At 41.2% G+C, this 12,975-nt stretch overlaps 1 protein-coding gene across 12 annotated transcripts in view; it reads right to left on the bottom strand.

Annotated features, from left to right (window-relative positions):
• LMBR1 (limb development membrane protein 1) overlaps positions 1-12,915 on the bottom strand; it is a 155,504-nt gene extending 142,589 nt beyond the window's left edge. For 5 of the 12 annotated variants that reach the window (XM_049715049.1, XM_033408264.2, XM_049715050.1 and 2 more), the window contains exon 1: positions 12,652-12,892. In XM_049715049.1, coding sequence (XP_049571006.1) covers positions 12,652-12,717 — 66 coding nt within the window. In that variant the 5' untranslated portion in view covers positions 12,718-12,892. Of the gene's footprint in view, positions 1-12,651 lie in introns of all 12 variants that reach the window. The other 7 variants (XM_033408267.2, XM_033408270.2, XM_004281232.3 and 4 more) reach the window with 6 other exon arrangements.
• Between the last annotated feature and the right edge of the window lie 60 nt (positions 12,916-12,975).

Raw genomic sequence — 12,975 nt, 5'->3', positions numbered from 1 at the left:
ACTACACATTAAGTTAACAAAGCTACACCAAGAGCTCTTGGTAACTAGTAGAACACTGAAACTAGTTCAAAAATCATCTATTCTTGAACAAGCTTAACCAAAGTCCACAGAAACAACAAATCCCATATGATCAGGTGTTCAGCACTGTGCCAAGGCACCTTCCTAACACTGTCTCATGTAATTCTCACTGAGGTAGGTATTGTAATTCCCAGTTTTGTAGACAACGAAAGTAAGATTCCAAGAGATTAAGCAACTTCCCCAATACCACACAGCTAGTTGGCAGCCGAGATATGACTGGAGCCTACTCTGCCCCAATCCAGAGCCAACAAATCTGCCTCCATGTTCCGCTTCCAGTACTGCAGTGCAGTAGGGAGAAACACAGGCTCTCAATAGAGCCTAATGGTTAAAACTGGGGGTCTGAAAGAGTATTAGACGAGGGAAAGCAACAGTTATAGGCCTCAATAATACAACTGATATTAAAATGTACAACATCAATCCCATAAAATCACCATCTCATGAATTACCATGCTGGTGAAACAAACACTGTTTGCAGTCCTAGATGCCCAGCTTTTTGTAAAATTCCTTATTTAGTTATGGTGCTCTATGAAAGATACACAGTAAATTTGAGAAGAACTAAAATAATGTTAGATAAATGACTTCTTAAGGTCAAAAACTCCTACTTTAAGGCATATGTGGAATGTTCCTGAAACCCAAGCCCCCAAAAAGATACACATGTAGAAAAACTTTTAATTAAACATCAGAATAACTTTAAAAATTCCTATCTTGAGAGTCTATGGCCCACACAGCTAAAGCACTATGAGTTTTATCATGAGTCCTGCCGCAAAGAGCCACAAAGGAAAAAAAATATTGTATTCCCTCTCCAACTTTAAGTTCCCCTCATGCAATTTCAAGTTTACACAAATTTGTTTCTACAAACCTTTTCAAAAGCCAAGAAATTCTGGCATCCCCAAAGTCCTGGTGGAGATGGGTCAGCAATGGAAAAACAGGTCAAGTAGGAAGACAGAGAGGAATGGTTTTTACAAAGACACCTCGGACGGCACCCCACCACAGTCTTTGAGGGCAGTAGGAAGACAAGCACATAAAAGGTAACAAGTGCTCTGACACGGAGTCCTCAAGGGCAGAGCTAGGGTTCTATGCCCAGTGACTGGAAAAGGTCACCCAAAGCCTCTCCCACCTCCAGCACACACAGTTCTTCAGTGCCAGTGGAATGACAGCGAGGAGCAGGGTCTCAGGAGCTAAAAACTCCAAGTCAAAAAGCAGAAAGACACTAAACATCTGGACAGAGTGAGAGCCATAAAGAAATACTTCTCGGAATACATACTATTCAAAATAATCCAAAATGCATTTACAAGAATTCCACTGATATTCTAGGGAAGTGGATCCTGAAAGATTCTAACGCACAAAGGATGATAGATATTAGCAGCGTAAAATTAGAATTTTTTATCTTTATTTGGTGTCCTTTCTGAGTTGTTTTAAGTGTTAAAACATTTATAAGGGATTTCAAAAAGAAATTCTGAACTTTATTCCCTCATGTCTCTTTTTTGCTATAACGCCATAAGTTCCCTGAATTATCTTACTACCAAGGTTTTCAGGAAATTGACCTGTAATATTATATTTACATATAATCTTCAAAGCCCTAACATTATCATGAGTGAACACCTACAAATATCTACTACAGACACTGTGGAGAATAAAACAAAAACATATGGCTCTCAAAGGATTTATACTCTATCCTACTGCATAATTTTGGCTTGGATACAAAAGGAAGACTAACACTAAAAATCATGCTGAAAGGATATGACATTCTTTGGATGCCTACATATCTCAGGAAATATACTTCCAATTGCCACTTAAGAAGGAAAAGAATAGGGAAAAAGGAAAAATCATCTCAAGTATATAATGAGGAATGCCTCAGTCCCCTTTAACCTCAAGTACAAAACTAGAAACAGGTGACGTATACCCACAAGGAGCACATCACAGGCCAAAGCTGCTACAACCAACTACCACAAACTTAGTGGCTTAGCACAAATTTATTACCTCACAGTTCTGGAGGTCAGAAATCCAGCACGGGTCTCACTGTGCTAAAAGCAAGGTACCAGCAGGGCTAGTTTCTTCTGGAGACTCTAAGGGAAAACCCATGTCCTTGTCTTTCCCAGACGCTGGAGGCCACCCACATTCCTTGACTTGTGGCTCCTTCCTCCACCCACAAAGTGCATCACTCCAACCTCTGGTTGTCATCACATCTTCTCAAACTCTGACCCTCCTGCCTCCCTCTTATAAGGACCCTTGTAATTGCACTCACCCAAATAATCCAGGATAATCTTCCCCTTAACATAATTACATCTGCAAAGCACTTCTGCCACCTAAGATAACATATTCACAGGCTCCAGAGAATACCACGTGGACATCGTTATGGGCCACTGTACCGCCTACCAAGGGAAATTGATTTAACCCAGGTTCAGCAAACTCAAATACAAAGAATCCTCTATACCTCTATCCCATTCTTCTTTGTTCACCAATACTGTAAAATCATCTCCATATATATTGGCTATTGGATTTATATCTACTACACCATCCACTCTAAGATTTTATGACCACAATGAGAAAGGGAAAAGCATCCCCTGCATCTGGGAGCTGGCCTGCTACTATCAATAGGCCTTGAAGCAACCTTCAAACTGGCTAGCAACTCACAGCCAGGTACTCACAGCTAGGTCTTGATGATTCTCCCGTCGAAAATAAACAACTTCAGAGAACATTGACATCAGAGAAGGCCACTCTATGACCATAATGGATAAAGAATAAGACCACTCTGTAGTCATGCCTCAACAAAGATGAGAAACATGGACACTGTCCAAATCATAGAAATGACCAAACATTTCCCCACACTGGCTAGTAAGAATGACTTACATCTTTACCAATTACAGTTTTAGCCTCACTCAAATCTTTCTCCTTCAAGATAAGATCTATTAAGATATCCAGTCATAGAATTATCTCTGCTTCCTAACAGCATCCAATACAGATCAAAGCCCCACTTCACTTCCATTAACTCTTCCCACCTAACACAAGCCCAAATCCTATTTTAAAAAGTTGTTTTCTAATACTCTCTTACTGAGATGCCTCACAGTTCCCCATGGTATGCATTTTCCCTCACTGTAACATGCAATAAACCTGACTTATCCAACTACAAGTGTGTTCCTGGCGGTCTTTGGCTGAAGAACAATGACAAAGGTCAGGAAAGACTATGGATCCCCAGACAACTGAATTCCAAATTTATGTACAACATTGGTGATTGGCTCAATCTTCTGCCCAACCCCTATTCTCAAGACAAAAGGACTAAAGTTTTAAGCTCTAGCACAAGGAGTAAACCATGGAGGTGAGGGCAAGACCGTGGTAGGAAAAGGCAGGTAACCTCATCTAAGGAAGCAGCAGGTGGAGGATGATTCCTGGCACCCCCTTTTTTCCCCACTCCGATTTAGCCAAAAGGGAGCCAAAAAAATGGCAGGGTCCTAAAACCTCTACTGTTGTCATAGTCCCAGTCAACCCTAGAATTGTCCCCAAATACATTACAGCCCAGTGAGGGAGTTTTGTCCACAACTAGGATAAGGAAGAATGTAGATTATGCAGCCAGACCCCAAAGCTCCCAGCCAGCGAGCTTCATAGGCTCTCCTTGGTCCTTTCATCAGCCTTACAGTAAGCCAACTCTCCATTTTATGTAACTGACCTAGTTGGATGCACTGAACCCTGTCATGGTGGAGGTTTAAACCTTATAGGCTGTAAACAGAGTACAGGCTGTGGGATGAGCCTGCCTGGATTCAAACTGTGGCTCTATCGCACGCTGTGACAGATGCTGTGAAGTACCTACTTCACTGGGTTGTTATCTTCAAATAAGATAACCTGGTCAGTACTCGATAAGTGTTATTTCTTATTAATTTAGTGAAGGGATTATGGAGACTTTTTAGTACAGTCGTGTATTAATCTGTGATCGTTTTAACTATACTGGTGAAAGTGGCATCAATGTAAGATAACCACTTTGAAGATATCTAAATAAATGTATCCAAAGAACAGATGTACTGAAAGACAAATGTTGCTGTGCAACTATGGCAGCATAAGAAATAGGTACATATAAATTACTGTCAATGTTTCAGCTCTCCTCATGGGTATTAATAAGCTAGTCAATGCTTTAGAATCCTGAGTGATGGTTCATGTGTGTATATTGTTTAAAAACAGGTTAATCAAAAGCAGGTCACAGACAAACAAATGAAAAGTTTGTGTGTGAACCAAGGATTAAAAATAATCCAATTTTGTGCACCTGAAGTACAAAAGGAAAAGTAAAAAAGACAGCAAAAGGAAATGGATCGTTACATTTAGTTGATAGTAGGAGCTAAATGTAATCATTATAGTAACTGACAAGAGAACTCTGAGATATTCATAATATTAAAGAGGAAGTAAAATTATTACATGAGCATTTAAAAGTTAAACACTGTACCACATACAAAAATTAACTCAAAACAGATCAAAGACCTCATAAATGTAAGTTAAAACTACACAACTCTTAGAAGAAAACATAAGGAAAAATCTTCATGACATTGAATTTAGCAATGATTTCTTGGATATAACACCAAAAACACAAGCAACAATGACAAAAAATACGTAAATTGGACTAAATCAAAGTTTTAGTCCACCAAAGAACACTATAAATAGATTAAAAAAAGGCAACCCACAGAATGGGAGAAAATATTTTCAAATCACAAAGGAATTAACATCCAGAATATATAAAGAACTCTTAAAACTCAACAACAAAACAACCCAATTCAAAAATGGGCAAAGGACTTAGATAGACATTTCCTCAAAGAAAATATACAAATGTCCAAAATCACATGAAACAATGCTCAATGTCACTAATCATCAGGGAAACACAAATCAAAACCATAATGAGCTACCACTGCACACCCACTAGGGTAACTATTATTGTTAAAAAAACAGAAAACAACATGTGTTGGTGAAGATATGGAGAAACTGAAACCCTGGCACATGACTGTTGGGAATGTAAAATGGTCCAGCCACTGTGGAAAACATGGCAGCTTCTCAAAAAATTAAACATAGGATTACCATGTGATCCAACAATTCCAATTCTGGGTCTATACCTAAAAGAATTGAAAGCAAGGTCTGGAACAAATATTCATTCATTCATTCATTTGAATATTCAAACATGTTCATAGCAGCATTATTCACAGTAGCCAGAAAACAACCCAAATGTCCACGGACAGATGAATGGATAAGCAAAACATGGTATATACACACAACAGAATATTATCCAGCCTTAAAAAGGAAGGAAAAAAAAAAAAAAAAAAGGAAGGAAATTCTGACACATGCTTCAGCATGGATGAAACTTGACAGCATTATGCTAAGTGAAATAAGCCAGACACAAAAGGACAAATACTGTATGACTCTACTTACATGAAATACCTGGACCAAAAAGTTCCCTTGGTTTTTAAGTAAAAATAAAAGACATATTTTTCATTTTCACCAAGAACTTTATTGAACAACATATTCACCATTTTGTTCCACTACCTTCTGTCATTTTTCAGGCAACTTCATAATTCCATCTTCTTAAAACTTTTTTATCTTGTTGAGCAAAGAACTTTTCCAGATGCCTTTTACAGTCTTCCAGGGAATTGAAATTTTTTCCATTAAGAGAATTTTGTAAAGACCAAAATAAATGGAAATCCGAAAGTGCAATGTCTGGTGAATATGGAGGATGAATCAGAACTTCCCAGCCAAGCTAACAGTTTTTGCCTGGTCATCAAAGAAACATGCAGTCTTGTGCTATCCTGATGGAATTATGTGTTTTCTGTTGACTAATTCTGGATGCTTTTCGTCGAGTGCTACTTTCACTTGGTATAACTGGGAGCAGTACTTGTTGGAATTAATCATTTGGTTTTCCAGGAGGAGCTCATAATAGAGGACTCCCATCCAATCCCACCATATACACAACCTCACCTTCTTTGGATGAAGACCAGCCCTTGGTGTGGTTGCTGGTGGTTCATTTCGCTTGCCCCACCATCTCTGCTGTTGCAGATTATTGCACAGTATCCACTTTTCATTGACAGTCACAATTTGTTTTAAAAATGGAACATTTTCATTATGTTTAAGTAGAGAATCGCATGCAGAAGTACAGTCAAGAAGGTTTTTTTCACTTAACTTATGTGGAACCCAAACATCAAAGCGATCAACATAACCCAGCTGGTACAAATGATTTTCAGTGCTTGATTTGGATATTTTGAGTACGTCGGCTATCTCTCACGGGGTAAAAGGTTAATTGTTCTCAATTAATGTCTCGATTTGATCGCTATCAACTTCAACTGGGCTACCAGACTGTGGAGCATCGTCCAGCGAGAAATCTCCAGCACGAAACTTCACAAACCAATTTTGACATATTTGATCAGTCACAGCACCTTCTCCATACACTACACAAATCTTTTTTTGGGTTTCAGGTGCATTTTTACCTTTCTTGAGACAATAAAGCATAATATGACAAAAATGTTGCTTTTTTCCTTCCATCTTCAATATTAAAATGGCTACACAAAAATTCACCAATTTTGATGTTTTTTTTAAATGCACGCTGATATGACAGCTGTCACAATACAACCTAACAAAGTTGTTTCGAATGAAGTTAAAGACAACTAAGCACTAGTAGAGCCTTCTTACGGAAAAAAAGAAAAAAAAACCGAACAAACTTTTTGGCCAAGCCAATAAAATTCAGAGAGATAGAAAGTAGAGTGGTGGTTACCAGAAGGAGAGAGGAACGGGGAGTTACTGACCAAAGGAGACAGTTTCGGTTTGGAATGACGAAAAAGTTCTGGAGATGGATAGTGGTGATGGTCGCACAACAATGCAAATGTACGTCATGTCACTGGAATAAACACTTTAAAATGGTAAATTGAAGGTTACATATATTTTATCTTTTAGGCAAAACCAAAAAGAGTTGAATAATTAAAAGAACTGAGACCATGGCAATCAGAAAAGAAAAAGAAATAACAAGAATCCAAATTGGAAAACAAGTAAAACTGTCACTGTTTGCAGATGACATGATACTACACATAGAAAATCATAAAGATGCTGCCAGAAAACTACTAGAGCTCATCACTGAATTTAAAGTTGCAGGATACAAAATTAACACACAGAAATCTCCTGCATTCCTAAAAACAAAAGATCAGAAGAGAAATTAGGGAAACAATCCCATTTACCATCACATCAAAAAGAATAAAATACCTAGGAATAAACCTACCTAAGAAGGCAAAAGACCTGTACTCTGAAAACTATAAGATGCTGATGAAAGAAATCGAAGATGACACAGATGGACAGATATATCGTGTCCTTGGATTGGAAGAATCAATACTGTCAAAATGACTATTCTACCCAAGGCAATCTATAGATTCAATGCAATCCCTATCAAATTACCAATGGCATTTTTCACAGAACTGGAACAAAAAAAAATTTTAATTTGTATGGAAACATAAAAGACCCCAAATAGCCAAAGCAATCCTGAGAAAGAAAAATGGAGTTGGAGGAATCAGGCCCCCTAACTGCAGATTATACTACAAAGCTACAGCAATCACAACAGTATGGTACTGGCACAGAAAAACAGAAATACAGATCAATGGAACAGGACTGAAAGCCCAGGAGTAAACCCACGCACCTATCGTCAATTAATCTACGACAAAGGAGGCAAGAATATACGGTGGAGAAAAAACAACCTCTTCAATAAGTGGTGCTGGGAAAATTGGACAGCTACATGTAAAAGAATGAAATTAGAATATTCTCTAACACCATACACAAACCTAAATGTAAGGCCAGATACTATAAAACTGTTAGAAGAAAACATAGGCAGAATACTCTTTGACATAAATTGCAGCAATATCTGGGATTTCCCTGGTGGTGCAGTGGATAAGACTCCACGCTCCCAATGCAGGGGGCCTGGGTTCGATCTCTGGTCCGGGAACTAGATCCCACATGTATGCCACAACTAAGAGTTCGCATGCCACAACTGGGGAGCCGGAGAGCCGCAACTAAGGAGCCCACGTGCTGCAACTAAGGAGCCAGCAAGCCGCAACTAAGGAATCCACCTGCCGCAACTAAGACCCAGCGCAACCAAATAAATAAACATTTTTAAAAATAATAATAATAAATTGCAGCCATATCTTTTTGGATCCACCTCCTAGAGTAACGAAAATAAAAACAAAAATAAACAAATGAGACCTAATTAAACTTAAAAGCTTATGCACAGCAAAGGAAACCATAAACAAAACAAAAAGAGAACCCACAGAATGGGAGAAAATATTTGCAAATGAAGCAACCGACAACAGATTAATCTCCAAACTATACAAACATCTTATGCAGCTCTATACCACAAAAACAAACAACCCAATCAAAAAAATGGACAGAAGGGGCTTCCCTGGTGGCGCAGTGGTTGAGAGTCCGCCTGCCGATGCAGGGGACGCAGGTTCGTGCCCCAGTCTGGGAAGATCCCACATGCTGCGGAGCGGCTGGGCCCGTGAGCCATGGCCGCTGAGCCTGCGCATCCGGAGCCTGTGCTCCGCAACGGGAGAGGCCACAACAGTGAGAGGCCCGCGTACCGCCAAAAAAAAAAAAAAAAAAAAAGGACAGAAGATCTCAACAGACATTTCTCCCAAGAAGACATACAGGTGGCCAAAAAGCACATGAAAAGATGCTCAACATCACTAATTATTAGAGAAATGCATATCAAAACTACAATGAGGTATCACCTCACATTGGTCAGAATGGCCATCATCAAAAAGTCTACGAACGACAAATGCTGGAGAGGATGTGGAGAAAAGGGAACTCTCTTGCCCTGTTGGTGGGAATGTAAATTGGTACAACCACTATGGAGAACAGTATGGAGGTTCCTTAAAAAACTAAAAATATAACTACCATAGGACCCAGCAATCCCACTTCTGGGCATGTATCCAGAGAAAACCATAGTTCAAAATGATACATGAACCCTAATATTCATTGCAGCACTATTTACAATAGCAAAGACATGGAAGCAACTTAGATGTCCATCAACAGAAAAATGGATAAATAAGATGTGGTACATATATACAATGGGATATTTTCTCAGCCATAAAAAAAGGAATGAAATAATGCCATTTGCAGCAACATGGATGGACCTAGAGATTATCACACTAAGTGAAGTCAGACAGAGAAAAAGACAAATATCTTATGACATCACTTATATGTGGACTCTTTAAAAAAAATGATACAAATGAACGTATTTACAAAACAGAAACAGACTCACAGAGTTCAAAAACAAACTTACCGTTACCAAAGGGGGGGGGGCCGCCGCAGGAGGGATAAATTAGAAGTTTGGGATTAACAAACACACACAAGTATATATAAAATAGATAATCAACAAAGACCTACTGTACAGCACAGGGAACTCTACTCAATACTCTGTAATAACCTATATGGGAAAAGCATCTGAAAAAGAATGGATATATGTATATGTATAAATGAGTCACTTTGCTGTATACCTGAAACTAGCAAAACATTGTAAATCGATGACAATGTAAAATTAAAAAAATTTTTGAATTTGTTTAATTAAAAAAGTTAATAAATAAAAGAATTGGCAACAAGTCCTAGAGAAAAATCAAGCATTTATACTCACTCTAAATATAAATACTTTGAGGAAGGAAAGCCAAAGACTGGAAATTCACTAAGCTTGGTCACTGTCTGCACTGGTTCTGCAGAGGGCAGCGTATACCCACCACCCAAGGGTGCTGGTGCAGGAGAAGCAGGGGTGAGGAGGAGCAGAACTAAGGAATTCTAGAATCAGTGCCAAAACTGAGTTGTTTCTAGGGTAGGAGACAAAAATAAAGCTCCTGGCTACTATAACGTGGGTCCCTTTCTCAATCCAAATAAGAGAACATCTGATTAATTTAAAATAAAGCCAAAAACAAATAGACCAATGAAACAGCATAGAATCAAAATTAAACCCCACAAATACACAGTTATACCTAATTTGTGACTAAGGTCATAAATGGTGCTGAAGCAATTGGACATCCATGTGAAAAAAATATATACGAATCCTACTTTACAACATACACGAAAAATAAATTCCAGATGAACTGTAGGTTTAAATGAGAGGAGTAAATCAATAAACCATTTAGAGAAAAGGACAAGAGGACATCTTCCTTACCTTGGAGTAAGCAAAAATTTCTTAAACAGGACATAAAACATACCGATCATAAAAAAAAATTCTAATAAAGTGAACTATATTAAAATTAAGAATTTCTGCTCATTAGAAGATATCATTAAGCAAGTGAAAAAGCATCCCCAGAATGAAAAAAAGATTTACTATATATACACACACACACACATATGCACATGTATACACATATATATAAATATACATGACCAAAGTATCATATCCAGAAAACATAAAACAACTCTCGCAAATCAATATTAAAAAGATAAACAAGGGACTTCCCCGGCGGTCCAGTGGTAAAGAATCTGCCTTCCAATGTAGAAGACGCGGATTCGATCCCTGGTGGGGGAACTAGGATCCCACATGCCGCGGAGCAACTAAGCCCGCGTGCCACAACTACTGAGCTCGCGTGGCGCAAACTACAGAGCCCATGCGCTCTCGAGCCCGTGCGCCACAACTAGAGAGAAGCCCGCGCGCCGCAACGAAAGACCCCGCGTGCGGCAACTACGACCCCGACGCAGCCAAAAAAAATAAGGAAAATAAATAAATTAAATAAATAAATTTGTTTTTAAAATAAGCAATTAAAAAAAAAGGCTGTTACTTAGTTTTAAAAAATAAATAAATAAGTTTAAAAGTGGGAAAAAGACCTGAAGACTCTTCACAAAAGATTTCCAAATGGCCAATACACATATGAAAAGGTGCTGAAATTCATTATCATCAGGAAAATGCAAATAAAGTCTTTTGTGCAACAAATACATGACACTTAACAGAATGGCTAAAATTTTTTAAAAAAAGAAAAAAAAACCCAGAAAATACTAAGTGTCCTACAGATGGGAAGCAAATCACGCCTCTCCTACAGCGCTGGTGGGAGTGTAAATTGGTACAACCCACTTTGGCAAACTGTTTAAAAGTATCTACTAAAGATGAACAAACCCACAACCTATAACCTAGAGGTTCCATCCTTAGGTATGGACCTAACAAATGCGTCCACATGTTCACCAGAAGACATGTACAAGAATACTCGTAAGCACAACCCGAAAATTACTGAAGTGCCCACCAACAGTGAAATAAACATAAATTGTGCTATAGTCACACAACTACAGCATTCGGGGTGAACTGCAACTACATACAACAGAGAGGAATTTCACAAACGCTGTTGAGTGAAGGAAATCGGACACAAAAGAGGGCATACTGTAAGGCTCCACTTACATAAAAGTTCAAAACTAAGCTAATCTACTAAAGCCAGGACAGTGCTTACTCTTGGTGGAGAGGAGAGCAACTGGACGGGGAAAAGGGATGGGCCTCTGAGATGCTAATACTAATTGTGTTTCACAGTCTGTGTTCAGAATTGCACAGGTGTGTTTAAAGTGCTTCGAGCTGGACATGTATGATGATGTACTTCTCTGTTTATTTTAGCTTCAATTTAAAACTTTAAACTAATACGCCGTAGCAGAATCCACCAGTTCAGAATTTATACCTCTTTATTCCAAGATATGACTTGGCAAAGTGATTCTCAATTTTCTAGATCAAGAACTACACAAACCAGGCAATTCTCAAAAACCAAGAGACTGACTGAATTTGAGAGAAGTTAGTTAGAAGAGGGGAGGAATAAACACAAATGCACAACATGTATATATTTTACATTGCTATGAAAACATAAACACAACCACAACGTGTTCTAGCGCGCCAGGAAAACGTAAAAACATCAACGTAGACTCCTACGGCCGAGGCTGCTTCCCGACCCCTGCCAGCAGCACAGAAGAAACAGGAGACCAAGAAAGGATGACTTCCTTCAGAAGCTGCTTCCAGGGCACAGAGGACTTCTGCCCAGGCCCTCAATCCCACCCATCGCCGGCCTTCACACCCAAACGCAAGGTTTCGGGCTCAGCCCAAGAAGGGAGGAGGGCGACGGGTGAGGGGCGGAAAGGTGGGCGCTAACCCGGCCGAGGTGACTAGTCGGGCTGGGAGAGCGAGCCCGGCCACACCCCGGCGCCTGCGCGGGGCCACCCAGGTCCCGCCAGACACCCGCCCGCACACCTGTCTACCGTGCCAGGCCAGGGACGTGCCAGGCAACGGTGCGCGGGCCGCGGGACTGTCGTCCACCGCCTGGAGGGCCGACGCCGCTAACCCGGCCCGGGAAGAGCCCCGGGGGAGGAGGGCGCAGGCGGCCCCGAAGCACTCCCGGGGGCCGGACAGGTGACTCGACGGGACCGCGCCCAGGACTGAGAGCAGGTGGGCGCAGAGCGGGGGGCGGAGCCTGGGGGAGGGGCGCGGCGCGAGGAGGAGGGGCGGGGGCGGGGAAGCGGTACAGGGGAGACCGCGAGGGCCGCGAGGGAGAAGGGAAGGGGATGGGAGGGACAGGCGGGCGGCAGGCTGGGAGGGGGCGGGCGGAGGGCGCTCACCGTGGACTCTCGCACTTGGCTGTGGAAGTGCTGCTCCCGCGCCGACACCTCGTCCTGCCCTTCCATCCTCCTTCATGCCCGCCGCCACGCCGCCCGCGTCCGCGCACTCCACCGCACCATCGCCTGCCGGCCCGAGGGGCTGGACGGCCGCCCCGCCGGCCGGGACGGGAGCAGCCTGCCGCTGCACAGACCGCGACCAAGACACCGGGCGCTGCCTCAACCGCCGCCTCAGAAGAAGCCGCTCGGGCTGCTGAGGGCGGGCGCCGCGCAAGCCGGGGCGGGGAGGGGGCGGGTCTTGACGTCAGAGGAAGGCGCCGCGCGTCA

The sequence above is a fragment of the Orcinus orca genome, chromosome 9, assembly GCF_937001465.1.
Source record: "Orcinus orca chromosome 9, mOrcOrc1.1, whole genome shotgun sequence".
Taxonomy (NCBI): Eukaryota; Metazoa; Chordata; class Mammalia; order Artiodactyla; family Delphinidae; genus Orcinus; species Orcinus orca.
This window is presented reverse-complemented; position numbering and strand designations above follow the sequence as displayed.